Raw genomic sequence first — 16,746 nt, 5'->3', positions numbered from 1 at the left:
ATTCATCCTAACTTGGAAACATATCACTGTTCCTTCACCGTCACTCAGTCTGACTCCTGGAACTCCCTCCCTAACAGCACTGTGGGTGGACTTGCACCATGTGGACTGCAGTGGTTCAAGAAGGCAGCTCACCATCACCTTCTCAAGGGCAGTTAGGGATGGGCAATAAATGTTGGCCTTGCCAGTGATGCTCACAACCCACAAATGATCAAAAGAAAACTCGTTCAGCTCCTCCTGCATCCCATATCATTCTCTCAGCTCCTCACGTACCCGACATTATCTCTCCCAGGTGATGTCCTTACACCCATGCACTTCCTGATATTCTCTCATGCCCTGATGTGTAATGTGTTATTCTCACTTTCTCTTGCCTCCTCATGTACCGAATGGTATTGTCTCACTCTATTCTCTCTTTCGATAAACCCAGTCTAATTCTCTCACCCTTGCGTATCCTGCAATATTCAACGTCTCTCATCTACTTGCCCCTCACATTGTATTGCCAGCTTTCTTCCAACTCCCCCACCCCCACTGGGCTTAGGAACCCCTCTTCCATCACCCTCAACCCCATGCCCACTGTTGCATTACTTGACCGGCTGACCAACTTTGTTGCAGCTGAACCAGGGGCTCATCTCGCTCAACACGGACAAGGCCAAGGATGCACTCTTCAGCTTCTTCTGCAAGTGGTGCATTGTGGTTCGTGTTTCCATCCCCCACCCACCCATATCTGGCTGCTACCTCTCATCAGTGCCCACCCACAGTCCCACAGTGCGCTGCTCAATCAATGTGGAGAGGAGAATCTAGCACTGGGGTCACTGTTTAAAAATAAGGGGTCGCCCATTTAGGACAGAGCGGAGGGGGAGTTTTTTTTTCTCTCAGATAGTTGAGAGTCTTTGGAGCTCTCTTTCTCAAAATGAAGTGAATATTTTTAAGGCAGAGGAAGACAGATTATTGATAAGCAAGGGGGTGAAAGGTTATGGGGGAGGGGGTAGGCGGGAATGTGGAGTTGAGGTTATGATCAGATCGGCCATGATTTTATTGAATGGCGGAGCAGGCTCGAGGGGCTGCTCCTAATGCGTATGAGCCCCCCTGCTGAGCCTCAAACTTATCCACACCCCTATCCTATCCCACATCCCTACCCTCTCCCACACCCCTACTCTCTCCCACATCCGTACCCTATCCCACACCCCTATCCTATCCCACACCCCTACCCTCTCCCACACCCCTACTCTCTCCCACACCCCTGCCCTATCCCACACCCCTACTCTCTCCCACACCCCTACCCTATCCCACATCCCTACCCTGTCCCACACCCCTACACTCTCCCACACCCCTACCCTCTCCCACACCCCTATCCTATCCCACACCCCTACCCTCTCCCACTACCCTATCCCACACCCCTACCCTATCCCACACCCCTACCCTATCCCACACCCCCATCCTATCCCACACTCCTACCCTCTCCCACACCCCTACCCTCTCCCACTACCCTATCCCACACCCCTACCCTATCCCACACCCCTATCCTCTCCCACACCCCTACCCTCTCCCACACCCCTACCCTCTCCCACACCCCTACCCTCTCCCACAACCCTACCCTATCCCACACCCCTATCCTATCCCACACCCCCACCCCTACCCTATCCCACACCCCCACCCCTACCCTATCCCACACCCCCACCCCTACCCTCTCCCACACCCCTACCCTCTCCCACACCCCTACCCTATCCCACACCCCTATCCTATCCCACACCCCTACCCTCTCCCACACCCCTATCCTATCCCACACCCCTATCCTATCCCACACCCCTATCCTATCCCACACCCCTACCCTTTCCCACACCCCTACCCTATCCCACACCCCTACCCTTTCCCACACCCCCACCCCTATCCTATCCCACACCCCTACCCTCTCCCACACTGCGTCCAGCTCACTTATCACCCCAGTCCTTGCTGATTTCCACTGGCTCCTTCTGACTTCAAAGTCCTTCATCCCTGTTTTCAAATCTCTGCCAAGTGGGTGAGCAAAGTCCCAGGTTCCATTCCCTCCTTGGATTCAGTTGGCTAATCTCAGCAGACAAGATAAAAGGAAGGATTTAAGATTTTATATAGTGCCTTTCACAGAGACCTCAAATCGTTTTACAGCCAATGAAAACGAAGTCATTGTTGTAATGTAGGAAATACATAGCCTAATTTGTGCACAAAAAGCAGTGTGATGATAACCAGATAACTTTTTTTTTTAAAGTGCTGTTGGTTGAGGGATAAATTTTGGCCAGGATACCAGGAGGATCTCCCCTTCTCTTCTTTGAAATAGTGCCAAGTTTACTTGCGAGGATAGACAGCACCTCAGACAGTGCTGCACTCCCTCAGTACTGACCCTCCAACAATGCAGCACTTCCTCAGTACTGTTCAACCGACAGAGAAGCACTCCCTCAGGACTGACCCTCCAAGAGTGTAGCACTCCCTCAGTACTGGCTCTCCAATACAACAGCACTCCCTTAGTACTGACCCTCCAACACTGCAGCACTCCCTCAGTTCTGACCCTCCAACAATGTAGCACTCCCTCAGTACTGTTCTGCCGACAGAGAAGCACTCCCTCAGTACTGACCCTCCAACACTGCAGCACTCCCTCAGTACTGGCTCTCCAACACGGCAGCACTCCCTCAGTACTGACCCTCCAACACTCCCTCAGTACTGACTCTCCAACACTGCAGCACTCCCTCAGTACTGACCCTCCAACACTGCAGCACTCCCTCAGTGATGTTCCTCCGACAGAGAAGCACTCCCTCAGTACTTCAATGGGAGCATCAGCATGGATTTTGTGCTCAAGTCTCTCAAGCTCTAGTGCCACAATTGGAATTGGCCTCAACTTCCCTCAGAAAGGTGTGAAATCAGAGTGTTCCTTTGATTGCTATCCAGTGACCTCTGGTGAAAAGTGAGATTGGGGACGGTTGTGAAGCCCCCCACAGCCAAATATCCTGCCAAGGCTCAAGAAAAGGGCCGGTTAGGTGAGATAGCAGAGAGTGAACAACATTTAGGGAACTGGGACCCAATGGAAGTCAGCACCTTTAGGGAAAAGAAGGAGCAAAGTGATGAGAGAACATAAATGGATTGTTAAAGCTGCTTATGTGCGATTACTGCAAGTATATGAAACAAGGGTTAGCTTTTAACAGCAGTCAGGAGAAATCTGTAAAGAAAAGTTTAAGTGAATATAAGGCATGCAATTAGCATTCTGCTCATTAAATTGTTGGATTAATTAACCTGCAATCGTGGTCTGCTGTGAACTTCAACAACTGCAGATTGCCCTGTGAAAGGGCTCCCTCTGCTGACCTCTCACAGCATCTCACATTTTGTTACCTGTAATCTTGACATGTACTTCTCCGATTTTGTTTTCAGTCCTTCGCACCTGGTTCTTCGGTCCTGAAGGGAGTTCAGCGCACTTTCAAATCCTTCCTAAAAAACAGAGGAAGAGCTTGTTTTATCTCCTGGTATCATTCCATGTGATGGCACCAAACAATTCAAAACAAGGATTTGGTCAGACATTGTCCTTTCCCCCCTCTGGCACTGGGTGGGACAGTGGGTCAGGCACTGTCCTTTCACCCTCTGGGACTGGGTGGGACAGTGGGTCAGACATTGTCCTTTCCCCCCTCTGGCACTGGGTGGGACAGTGGGTCAGGCACTGTCCTTTCACCCTCTGGGACTGGGTGGGACAGTGGGTCAGACACTGTCCTTTCCCCCCCCCACTCCGGGACTGGGTCAGACATTGTCCATTGCACCTGGAATGTGCTGCTACAACTGCCTGCAGGGGTCCTTGATTTGAGTTGGGAAAATAAAAGAATCATTCTGATTGCTCACTGATTACTCCTGGTCCAGTGACTCATAACAGAGGAACAGGACGAGACCATTCAGCCCCTTGAGCCTGTTCTGCCATTCAGTCAGATCCTGGTTGATAAGCATCCTAACTACATCTACCCATGTTGGTTCAAGAATCCTTAATATCCTCACCAAACAAAAATCTATCAGTGCCGGTTTTGATATTTTGAATTGATCCCCCCCCCATTCCCAACTGCTTCTTAGGGGGAGACAGAGTTCCAGGTTCCCTCTGGCCTGTGTGTGAAGTAGAGCTTCCTGGCATTACCCCTGAACAGAGAAGCTGCAATTTTAAAAATTAGTTCCACTTGTCCTGGAAATCCCTAACAGCAGCAAATAGCTAGATAGAGAGAAACTATCAAATTCTTTAATCATCTCAAACCCCTTGGTCCCCTACACTTGAGAGAATACAAGCCTAGTCTACACAACCTCTCCTCCTCATTTAATCTTTTCAGCCCTGGTTTCATTCTTACCCCTGCTCGAATATGCACAGCTTATATAGCTCAGCAAACTCACTCTTCCTATAACCGGTGCAAATATTTAGACAAGTACTAGAGGAATGGGATTGTATGGAAGTGTTAGCGTACTGGAGGGACCGGCTTCAAGGGGAAAGTTAACATGCCAGGAGGGCTGGGCCTTGACGGGAGAGTTAACCTTGTGTGTGGACAAGTGCGATACCTCCCACAGTGGAATGGTTTGCTAATCCTCACATCGAGCTCACGCAGAAAGAACGAGCACTTTGGTGGAGCTACTCTAGGGCGGCAGTTACCTGCCGAATGCGGCCCAGCTGGGCCCATCCAGGAGAGGAGATTTGACATGAAAAAACTGAGGGACATGGCTCACGCTGCTCTCTCAATATTCCGCATTACAATATCCTCCAGTAATTGTAAAATAAACTGAGGCGCATGGTGCAGGCTCACTGTCAGAGTCAGCCTTCTGTCAGTTCTGGAGCATTCACTCACCGGAGTCTTCCTTTCAGCAGCACCATACATTTGGCACGATGCTCTCTCACTCAACAAAACATCCTGAGGGGTTGTTGGAACATAGGAGCAGGCCATTCGGCCCGTCAAGGCTGCTCTGCCATTAGCATGAAGCTATTAATGTACATAAATATTATTGGAAAATATTTTTCTTTTAAAATAGAGGTTTAGTCTGTGGGTGTGTCTTAATTGGATTAAAGCCAGCTAGTCTGGGTGCTTTGATGTGTACTAGTTTTGAGATGTAAGAGAGGTAGATTGCATTTGCATTTTTTGAACAAAGCAATCAAGAAGTGGGGTGAAATCTGGCACCTAGCTAGCAGAGACCATGCAATATGTTTATATTACTAATAAAATTGGTACGATGAAAGGGAGGTTTTATTGTTAGAAGAGGCTGGTGATACAACGAGAAGTTACATTCAATGAGATATGCTAGGTAAATCAGAGGACAGTTTTCATGTGTGAAGAGCAGGGGCAATGTAAGATCAAAGTAGCTGTAAGCCTACAGCTGTCTCCACAGGAACCAAAGTGAAAGGAACCTCATTTAGAATTTGTAAGGTGAAAATGCTTTGCCTGGTGTCTGGTTAAGTCTATGAGTTGCTGTTACCTTAATGAAGATTAGTTTGGGAATTTGTTAAAAGTTATGATAGTAGTAATTTGTAGCCATATGTATATACTTAACTTGTGTAAATTAATAAAATGTTTCATTTAGTTTAATATTAAACCGCTCAAGAACTGGTGGTCTGATTCCTGAATTTAGAGCTGCATCTCAAACATACTCCTTAAAAATATAGGTTATGACAGTTGTTTAAGTTTCACTGCTTTACCAAAAGGCTGTCTCATAACAATTGGGGGCTCTTGCTGGGATGAAAATATTTCTAATTCCTTGATTGGTTTGGAATTGGTGAATTTGAAGGTTACGAGTATGAGAAGCACTTTGAAACCAGGAGTTGGTGAGGTATTTTAGAAGTGGTGAGACTGCAAGATGGTTTTGGCAATTGCTAAGACTTGTCTGGGAGTAGCAGAGATAACTCTGGGTTGAAAAAAATAACCAAAAGTAAGTTAACAGAGTTGGCAGATAAGTTCAAATTGGGGTTACCTGCAGGGTGCTAGGAAATCAGATATACTTACAAGTAGAGCACAGCATCTACATTTGGAAGTGAAACTTGACACTAGTGAGTCACAGCTGGAGGTAGTAAGACTTCAGTTATAAATGAAAAAGCTTGAATTAGAAGCAAAGGACAGAGCAATTACTTTTGAAAGGGAATTAGAAATTGTGAAGATAGAGAAGGAAGAAAGAGAAAAAGAGAGAGAGAATTCCAATTGAAAATGTTGGCAGTTAAAAAACAGATGCCAGTAGGAAAGGAAGGATTTATTTTGACAATAGAACCCAGTGGGGAGATGTTTAAATTTGTACAAGCTCTTCCAAAGTTTGAGGAAAAAGATATTGAAGCATTCTTTATTTCATTTGAGAAGCTAGCTAAACAGATGAAATGGCCACAGGAAAACTGGATGTTATTATTACAGTCTAAGTTGTTCGGTACGGGCTTGAGCTATATGCTTCGCTATCAGAAGAAATGTCAGTGAATTATGATGTGGTGATAAAGGCTATTTTGAGTGCATAGGAGTTGGTTCCTGAAGCATACAGACAGAAATTTAGGAATATGAGAAAACAGCTTGGACAAACTTAAATTTAGTTTGAAAGAGTAAAACAAAGTAATTTTGAATGGTGGATACAGGCGTTAAAAATAGAGACAGCCTATGCAGCTCTCAGGGAAATAATTATTTTGGAACAATTTAAAGATTCAATTCCTTTGGTAATGAGAACTCATGTGGAGGAACAGAGGGTTGATTCTGTAAGGCAAGCAGCAGAGATAGCTGATGATATGAGCTAGTTCATAGAGCTAAACCTTTTTTTTTGTCACCCTTTCAAATTGGAAAAAGATAAAAAGTGGGAAGGTGAAAGGAAGGTAGGTAGTCAGGGAAGAGAAGGAGTAGCTGGAAGTTCCCAGGAAATTTTTTCTCAGAACAAAAAGGAAGGTGCTGAAGGTAGAAGTGACATTCGAAAATTGAGGTGTTACCTTGTATTAAAGTGGGGCATACGAGGTCAGTATGTTGGAGATTGCAGGAAAAATCTGTTGGAAATTTTAGGGTACAGAAAAGCTCTGGAGTGCTGTGGGTTCTGAGGTTTGGGAACAGGAGAAACTAGTGGTTTGTGTACAGTGAAACAGGGAAAATCAGCGAAAGGTGAAGTGGGAATGTGTTCACAGTTTACTCAAAATAATTCTGAGGAGCAGGTTGCAGAAATGTTTAAAGATTTTGTATGTGAAGGGAAAGTCTTTCCATGTGTACAGGGTGGGGCAGGTAAAGATGTTAAAATTTTAAGAGACACGGGGGCTAGTCAATCCTTAATGTTGTGGGATGGTGATATTTGTTGTTCAAAGGGAGTATTGCAGAAGGTGGTAATAATAAGCTGGGTTCATGGAGGTGCTAAATCCATTCCATTGTAGAAGGTAAATTTAAAGAGCAAATGGAAGACAGGGGAAGTTATAGTTGGTGTGGTGGAAAAATTGCCCATTGCAGGGGTTCAATTTGCTGGATTGCAGATGTGGGTGATGCCTATGGTAGTTGAGCAGCCTGTAGAAGTGTTTTCAACAGAGGTGTTACACAAGGAACATGCTGGATTGTTTCCTGATTGTGTTGTGATGAGATCAAAGGGTCAGTGGGAAGGGCAAGAAAAATGAGAAAGGCAGGCAGTTCAAAGGCAAGAAGAAGGTGTCGAAATCCAATTAGCTGGCACTGTGTTTGATAACATTGTTCAGGAGGAAGGAATGCAGAACAGTTCAGCTGAAGTGTTTAACTCAAAGAGGTTAGTGGAGTTACAGAAAATCGATTTGTAATTAAAACAGTCATATCAGAAAGCTTATTCAGAAACAGAAGCAAAATGTATTCCAGTATGTTATTATCTTCAGGAAGTTATTTTGATGAGAAAGTGGCAGTCAGATCATGTCTCAGCAAATGAAAGCTGGAGGCAGGTTCATCAGATTGTTATCCCATTAGGGTATAGAAATGAGATTCTGAGGATTGCTCATAAAATTCCAATGGGGAGGGGGGGACATTTAGGAATTAGGAAAACACAGGAAAGGATGCAGGGGGATTTTTTTTGGCCAGGATTGCGTAGGGATGTAGTCAACTTCTGTACAACCTGTTATACATGTCAAATAACAGGAAAGCCACAAGCAGTGATTAAGCCTTTAATCCCAAAACCATCATTTGAAGAACCTTTTATCAGGGTCATGATTAATTGTGTAGGACCCCTCCCTAAGACTAAAAGTGGAAATCAGTATTTATCGACAATAATGAATGTGTCTACCAAGTTTTCTGAAGCGATACCTTTAAGAAATATTACAACTAAGAAGATTGTGGAGGAGTTAAAATTTTGACAAAATATGCTTTACCTAAGGAAATACAATCAGATCAGGGGTCAAATTTCATGTCACAGCTATTTAAGGAAGGAATGAACAGTTTGGGGATGAAACAGTTTAAGTCAACAGCTTATCATCTGGAGTCACAAGGGGCTTTGGAAAGATGGCATAAAACTTTAAAAACTATGATAAGAGCATACTGTCAGGATTATGCACAGGATTGGGATACAGTAATTCCATTTTAGTTATTTGTTATTAGAGATCTCCTAATGCATCGACTGGTTTTAGTCCTTTTAAACTAGTTTATGATCATGAGCTAAGGGGACAACTGAAATTGATTCATGAGAAATTGGTGGGTCAAAATTAAGAAACCATTGTCCTGGGTTACATATCAAATTTCAGGGAAAGACTGAACAAAGCTTGTGAGTTGGCTAAGGAACATTTAAAGATATCACAGCAAGTGATGAAAGTGAAAGCTGATAAGAAGGCTAAAATTCACAGTTTTATTTCTGGAGAGGAAGTACTAGTTTTGATACCAGTACCATGTGATTCACTGAATGCAAGATTTAGTGGGCCTTACAGGGTTAAAAAAAAATTGAGTGAAGTAAATTATTTAATAAGTACTCCAGATAGAAGAAAGAAGCAGAGGGTGTGTCATGTAAATATGCTTTGACAGGGAAGAGAAACAAAAAGAGGTATTAGTGATGGCCGATGATGTGAAACAGGTAGAAGTGCAGGACATTAATTGATTTTCCTCGAATCAAATTAGATAATGAGGGGGTGCTTGAAAATTTAAATGAAATATTGAGTTACCTTCCAAGCAAGTGTCAAAGTGACTTGGAAAAGCTATTGCAGTCACACAAACCTATTTGTGGAAATAAGTTGGGAAAGACGCATTTAGCTTTACATGATGTATATACAGAAATGTCATTTTCAATCAGGCAACAACCTTATAGATTAAATCTGGCAAACCTCTCGAGAACTGGTGGTCTGATTCCTGAATTTAGAGCTGCATCTCAAACATACCACTTAAAAATATAGGTGATGACAGTTGTTTAATGTTTCCCTCTGGATTTTTAAAGAATCAGCTTTGCCAAAAGGCTGTCCCATAACAGCCATTCAAACAGGGCATGGCTGAGCGTCTACCTCTATGCCATTTTTACCCACTGTCCCCACATCCCTTGACGTCAATTTTAACAAGGATAGTAGTGAGCGGTGGGCAGGTAGTGGGAGGTGACTGAGTGCACAAGAAATGTCCCCAGCCTGAGGGTGTCCCAGAGCGCTTTACAGGCAATTCAATATTTTGGAAGTGTAGTTACTGTGGTGGGAAAGCACAGCCTAGTTGCACACAGCAGCGAACTCCCACAAAGAGCAGTCTGATAATGGCTAGATATAATCTGCTGATGTTGGTTACGGGATTTCTGTGCTGGCCAGGACACCAGGGAGAACTGGTTCATAAAAGACACCATGCCCTCAGTACTACACTGGAATGTCCGCTTCAATTTTGTATTCGAGTGGGACTTAACCCATAGCCTTCTGACCACAGAGGCCAGAGCTTTTATTTTAAAAAAATGTCATTGTGTTTATTCAACATTGAACAACGTTGTGATCATTCCCACACTAGGTTGAAGCGACATAAATTAGAATAAAGATATTAAAATTCCATTTATCGTGCAGTCTTTGCTTTAGCATCTGTTGGGTTCAGAAATTAAATCCCAGTTTGTCACCCATGTCATATAATCTATAAAACTTGTGGCATTCTTAATTTCTTTTCCGAATAATAAATCCGCAAAGCTTTACAATCTTCTTCTTGTTTAGATATGAAATACTCTTTTCAGTTTTATTCTCCTAAAGCAACAACAGCTTGTATTTACCTGGCACCTTTAACATAATAAAACATCCTGAGGCACTTTACAGGAACAATTTGGCACAAAATTTGACATCAAGCCACGTAAGGAGACATTGCCACAGCTTGGTCAAAGAGACGGGTTTTAGGGAGCATCTTAAAGGAAAATAAAGAGAGCTTGAGAGGTTTAGGAGGGAATTCCAGAGCTTCGGGCCTGAGGGGGTGGGGGGGAGCAGACCAATCCTTGGTTTAACAATCACAAATCTGGCCATACGAGAGGGAAGAGATCGGTAGACTGACAACAGTCAGAGGAGTTGCAGGGAGAGATGTGAACAGCAGGTGGATTTAAAGAAAGCTGTATAAAGAATTGGGAGGGCGGGGAGGAGGCGTTGAATGAATGTTCTGCCACGAATGATAGAGTGGAGGAATAGAGAGAAAGAGAGAGAGAGAGAGGGGCGGAAAACATGCAGGAGAGACACAGAGTGAGAGAGATACCACACACACACCACACACACACACACAGGCAATGAGAGAGACAGAGAGAGAGAGGCGCACAGAGAGATGGAGCGAGACATGCACAGAAAGAGATGCACAGAGAGAGACGCACAGAGAGAGGAGACGCAAAGAGAGAGAGAGAGTCATGCACAGAGAGAGAGACACGCACAGAGAGAGAGACGCAAAGAGAGAGAGACACGCACAGAGAGAGAGAGATGCACAGAGAGAGAGAGACGCAAAGAGAGACACGCACAGAGAAAGACATGCACAGAGAGAGAGAGAGGCACAGAGAGAGAGACGCACAGAGAGAGGGAGATAAAGAAGAGGACATGCACAGAGAGGGAGAGAGAGAAAGAGAGACACGCACAGAGAGAGATATAAAGAGAGACATGAACAGAGAGGGAGAGAGAGAAAGAGAGACACGCACAGAGAGAGAAAGAGAGAAAGAGAGACACGCACAGGGAGAGAAAGACATGCACAGAGAGAGACACGCACAGAGGGAGAGAGACGCACAGAGAGAGAGAGAGAGATGCACAGAGAGAGACGCATAGAGAGAGAGAGAGATGCACAGAGAGAGACGCACAGAGAGAGATGCACAGAGAGAGACGCACAGAGAGAGAGATGCACAGAGAGAGGACGCACAGAGAGAGAGAGATGCACAGAGAGAGACGCACAGAGAGAGAGATGCACAGAGGGAGAGAGACGCACAGAGAGAGAGAGATGCACAGAGAGACGCACAGAGAGAGAGATGCACAGAGAGAGACGCACAGAGAGAGATGCACAGAGAGAGACGCACAGAGAGAGAGAGATGCACAGAGAGACGCACAGAGAGAGATGCACAGAGAGAGACGCACAGAGAGAGAGAGATGCACAGAGAGAGACGCACAGAGAGAGACGCACAGAGAGAGATGCACAGAGAGAGACGCACAGAGAGAGAGAGATGCACAGAGAGAGACGCACAGAGAGAGAGATGCACAGAGGGAGAAAGACGCACAGAGAGAGAGATGCACAGAGAGAGAGACGCACAGAGAGACGCACAGAGAGAGAGAGAGACGCACAGAGAGACACACAGAGGGAGAAAGACGCACAGAGAGAGAGAGACGCACAGAGAGAGAGACGCACAGAGAGACACGCACAGAGAGAGAGAGACGCACAGAGAGAGAGACACACAGAGGGAGAAAGACGCACAGAGAGAGAGACACGCGGCAGAGAGAGAGACAGAGACGCACAGAGAGAGGACACGCACAGAGAGAGAAGCACAGAGAGAGAGACACACAGAGGGAGAAAGACGCACAGAGAGAGAGACACACAGAGGGAGAAAGACGCACAGAGAGAGAGACACGCACAGAGAGACAGAGACGCACAGAGAGAGAGAGAGACGCACAGCGAGAGAGGGAGAGAGAGAGACAGAGACGCACAGAGAGAGAAAAGAGACATGCACGGAGAGAGAGAGACGCACAGAGAGGGAGACGTACAGAGAAAGACACGCACAGAGAAAGAGACATGCACAGAGAGAGACGCACAGAGAGAGAGAGAGAGACACGCACAGAGAGAGAGACGCACAGAGAGAGAGAGAGAGACGCACAGAGAGGGAGAGAGAGAAAGAGAGATATGCACAGAGAAAGAGACATGCACAGAGGGAGAGAGAGAGACAGAGACGCGCAGAGAGAGAGAGAGAGACGCACAGAGAGGGAGAGAGAGAAAGAGAGATATGCACAGAGAAAGAGACATGCACGGAGAGAGAGAGACAGAGACGCGCAGAGAGAGAGAGAGAGAGACGCACAGAGGGAGAGAGAGGTAGAGACGCACAGAGAGAGAGAGAGAGACACACACAGAGAGAGAAAGAGACGCGCACAGAGAAAGAGACATGCACAGAGGGAGAGAGAGAGACAGAGACGCACAAAGAGAGAGAGAGAGACGCGCACAGAGAGAGAGACGCACAGAGAGAAAGACAAAGACATGCACAGAGAGACGAACATAGAGAGAGAGAGACGCACAGAGAGGGAGAGACATGCACAGAGAGGGAGAGAGGGAAAGAGAGACATGCACAGTGAGGGAGAGAGCGAGAAAGAGAGACATGCACAGAGAGGGAGAGAGAGAGACATGCACAGAGAGGGAGAGAGGGAAAGAGAGACATGCACAGTGAGGGAGAGAGCGAGAAAGAGAGACATGCACAGAGAGGGAGAGAGGGAAAGAGAGACATGCACAGTGAGGGAGAGAGCGAGAAAGAGAGACATGCACAGAGAGGGAGAGAGAGAGACATGCACAGAGAGGGAGGGAAAGAGAGACATGCACAGAGAGGGAGAGAGCGAGAAAGAGAGACATGCACAGAGAGGGAGAGAGAGAGACAGACATGCAGAGAGGGAGAGAGACATGCACACAGAGAGACGCAGAGAGAGAGAGACATGCATAGAGAGATAGAGACACATGCCAAGAGAGAGAGAGACATGCGCAGAGAGAGAAAGAGAGGCATGCACAGAGAGGGTGAGAGAGAGAGACATACAGAGGGAGAGAAAGAGAGACATGCACACAGAGAGAGAAAGAGAGACATGCACAGAGAGCGAGAGAGACGCACAGAGAGAGAAACATGCACAGAGAGAGAGAGAGAGAGAGACGGACAGAGAGAGACGCACAGAGAGAGAGAGAGAGACGCACAGAGAGAGAGAGACATGCACAGAGAGGGAGAGAGAGAGACAGACATGCACACCGAGAGAGAGACATGCACACAGAAAGACGCACAGAGAGAGAGACACACATGCCAAGAGAGAAAGAGAGACATGCAGAGAGAGAGAGAAAGAGAGGCATGTACAGAGAGGGTGAGAGAGAAAGAGAGACATGCACAGAGAGGAGAGAGAGAAAGAGAGACATGCACAGAGAGGGAGAGGGAGAGAGAGAGACATGCACAGAGAGGGAGAGAGAGAAAGAGAGACATGCAGAGAGAAAGAGAGGCATGTACAGAGAGGGTGAGAGAGAAAGAGAGACAAGCACAGAGAGGAGAAAGAGAAAGAAAGACATGCACAGAGAGGAGAGAGAGAAAGAGAGACATGCACAGAGAGGAGAGAAAGAGAGACATGCACAGAGAGGAGAGAGAGAAAGAGAGACATGCACAGAGAGGAGAGAGAGAAAGAGAGACATGCACAGAGAGGGAGAGAGAGAAAGAGAGACATGCACAGAGAGGGAGAGAGAGAAAGAGAGACATGCACAGAGAGGGAGAGAGGGAAAGAGAGACATGCACAGAGAGGGAGAGAGGGAAAGAGAGACATGCACAGAGAGGAGAGAGAGAAAGAGAGACATGCACAGAGATGGAGAGGGAGAGAGAGAGAGACATGCACAGAGAGGGAGAGAGAGAAAGAGAGACATGCACAGAGAGGGAGAGAAAGAGACATGCACAGAGAGAGAGACGCACAGAGAGAGAGAGACGCACAGAGAGAGGGAGACATGCACAGAGAAAGAGAGATGCACAGAGAGAGAGAGATGCACAGAGAGAGAGAGAGATGCACAGCGAGAGAGATGCACACAGAGAGAGAGAGATGCACAGCGAGAGAGATGCACAGAGAGAGAGGTGCACAGAGAGAGAGAGCTGCTGTGAGCAACACACACACAGCAAGATTTACACAAAAGGTGGGAGTGTTGTGTACAAACCCCACCCTAATGGCTCTGTACAGTATAAATATCAAACACTGAGCTCTTTGTCTGACCCACACTCTCTATTAACTTTATTTCTGTATGGTCTTATGTTACAACACTGACTACACATCTGAAAAAGTACTTCACTGGCTGTAAAGCACTTTAGGACATCCTGAGTTGACGCTATGAATGCAAATCTTTCTTGGCGAAGAATTCTTGAGACACCAATTCCGAAAACTGAAAAGTCAGTACGAGAGACTGAAAGACAGGGAGACACAGGGATGGAAGCAGAGATAAAGATACAAACACACAACCACGAAGACAAACTGAATCACAGTTAGACAGAAAGACAGGGTTGGGGGAGGGGGAAAATGGTACACCACTGAACAAATTGTTTAATTTAACGTGTGCTTCCATTTGAAGCTGAGATCGGATGAACAGTGGGTTTGAAGGAACAGACCAGGTTAAACCTAACCTAATGGTGAAATAGCACAACCACACAGATCCCAGACCAGCCCTGAGCAATCCAGCATCTCCATAGAGGTGGGATCAGGCCTATTCAGCCCTTCGAACATGTCCCACCATTTAATTAGATCATGGTTAACCTGTGTCTCAAACTCATTGACACCCCTTTAATCCCCATCTCTTGATGCCTTTAGCTAACAAAAATCTATTAACCTCCATTTTGAACATTTCAGTTAGCTTCCTCCAACAGCCCCCTCCCCCGAAATGTCCAGAGCCTGAGTTCCTGATTTCCAGTCACCATTTTGTGAACAGAGCACTTTCCTGTTTTTATACCTTTGAATGTCCTGAAGTCCAAAATAGAAGTTAAATTAATTTAGATTAAATTGAACTATATACAATTTACAGCACTGACACAGGCCATTTGTCCTGATGAGTCTATACCAGCAGTTCTACTCGCAATGATCTCCTCCTCCCACCCCATCTGCGAACATTTCAGTTCCTTCTTCCCTTGCATAGCTCAATCCACTGGAATGATACCCAGGTTAAAAGGGTTAACTTCAAATACAAGGATCCGGTTGCTTAGATCAGATTCCCTCAAATCTGGAAGAAAATTTAGGCATGATCTAACTGAGGTGTTAAGGAACTGATTAGGGTTGATAAAGTGAAACTGTTTCCCCTGACAGGAGTCCAGAACAAAAAGAGGCAAAGCCTTAAAATGACAGCCTTGGCCATTCAGATGTGAGATTTCTTCACCCAATGGGGGCTGTGGAAATCTGGAACTCTCTCTCCCCCACAAAAAAATCTCTGTCGAGGCTGGGAGCCAATTGCAAGTGTCAAAACTGAGGCAGATAAAGGATTTTGGTTAGGCAAGGGGTACAGAACCAAGGCAGGTAGATGGAATTAAGGTAGTTAAGGGGGCTGAATGGCCCATTCCTGTTCTGAAATTCCTCCCTTACATCTTGGCTTTTCCCTGAGATGCATCAAGGCTGGGCTGCTCCATATGGTCCAGTCAGGTCCACATTCTCTTCACTCTCTGGGTAAAGAAAGTTTCTCCTGAATTCCTCATGGGTGACTGTCCCAATAAGGCCTGATTTCTGGAAATGGACTTTCCCTCTCACCTTGTAACGGGCCATGGCCTCTTCGATGCCGATCACCTGGTGGGTCCGATGCCGAGCCGAGTCCCGGCACTGGCAGCAGATGAGCTCCTGGTCATCGTGGCAGAAGAGGCTCCTCTCCTGCTGGTGCTGGCCGCAGAGCTGCGCGTCCTCCTGCCTCCGGAGCGAGTCGATGACCCCGGCCAGGGCCCGGTTCCTCAGCAGGTTGTCGGAGGGGCAGATCTTGCGGCAGATGGGACAGATGTTGCGCCGCTGCTGGCTCCAGAACTCCTGGACGCAGCGGCGGCAGAAGGTGTGCTCACAGCGGGTCAGCACCGGGTCCTGGAAATAGTCCAGGCACACCGAGCAGGTCAGGTCCGGCTTCAGGCCGGAGCAGGAGGAGGAGGATGTTGCCATTGCTGCTGTTCAAGGGGACAGTGGGCAAGCTCCCTGGTTGCCTGAGCTGGTGCTGAGTGAATCAGTGAGTGAGTGGCGAACGCCCTGGCAAATCCCAGCTCAGGCTGTGTGCAGTGGGGAGGGGAAGATGTTGAGTTTCAGTTTCACTTTCTATTCCTTTGCTGATGACCGACGCTTGAAGTTTAAGGGAAAGTCAAAACTGAAACTTGGCACCTTCATATCAGGGCCACCCGAGGCGACTTTAAAAGGGGTGGGGGGGTAAATACCCCACCTCCCCCGCCAAAGGGTCGAGGTTAGGGCTGCAAAATGATTTCCCGGGGTCATGGCAGCGTTTGCAGTTCTCCAGGCTGCAGGCTCGGTGAAGAGCAGAGATCAAGCGACAAACACACACACACGATCGTGGGGACAAACTGAACCGCGCTTAGACAGGATTGGGGGTGGTGGGGAGGGGGTGAGGGGCTGAACTGTACGCTGCTGAACGATTTGGTTAATTTTAACGTGTGCTTCCAGTTGAAGCTGAGACCACATGAGCATGA

At 46.7% G+C, this 16,746-nt stretch overlaps 1 protein-coding gene across 1 annotated transcript in view; it reads right to left on the bottom strand.

Annotated features, from left to right (window-relative positions):
* LOC144695753 (E3 ubiquitin-protein ligase TRIM39-like) overlaps positions 1 to 16,315 on the bottom strand; it is a 30,327-nt gene extending 14,012 nt beyond the window's left edge. The window contains exons 1-2 of the mRNA XM_078566724.1: positions 15,818 to 16,315; positions 3,352 to 3,447 (exon numbers count right to left, since the gene is read on the bottom strand). Of these exons, the coding sequence (XP_078422850.1) occupies positions 3,352 to 3,447; positions 15,818 to 16,210 (489 nt within the window). The 5' untranslated portion in view covers positions 16,211 to 16,315. The remainder of the gene's footprint in view (positions 1 to 3,351; positions 3,448 to 15,817) is intronic.
* Between the last annotated feature and the right edge of the window lie 431 nt (positions 16,316 to 16,746).

This window comes from Cetorhinus maximus, chromosome 21, assembly GCF_964194155.1.
Source record: "Cetorhinus maximus chromosome 21, sCetMax3.hap1.1, whole genome shotgun sequence".
Lineage (NCBI taxonomy): Eukaryota > Metazoa > Chordata > Chondrichthyes > Lamniformes > Cetorhinidae > Cetorhinus > Cetorhinus maximus.
The sequence above is the reverse complement of the archived record's forward strand: the minus strand, read 5'-3'. Positions and strand labels throughout refer to the sequence as shown.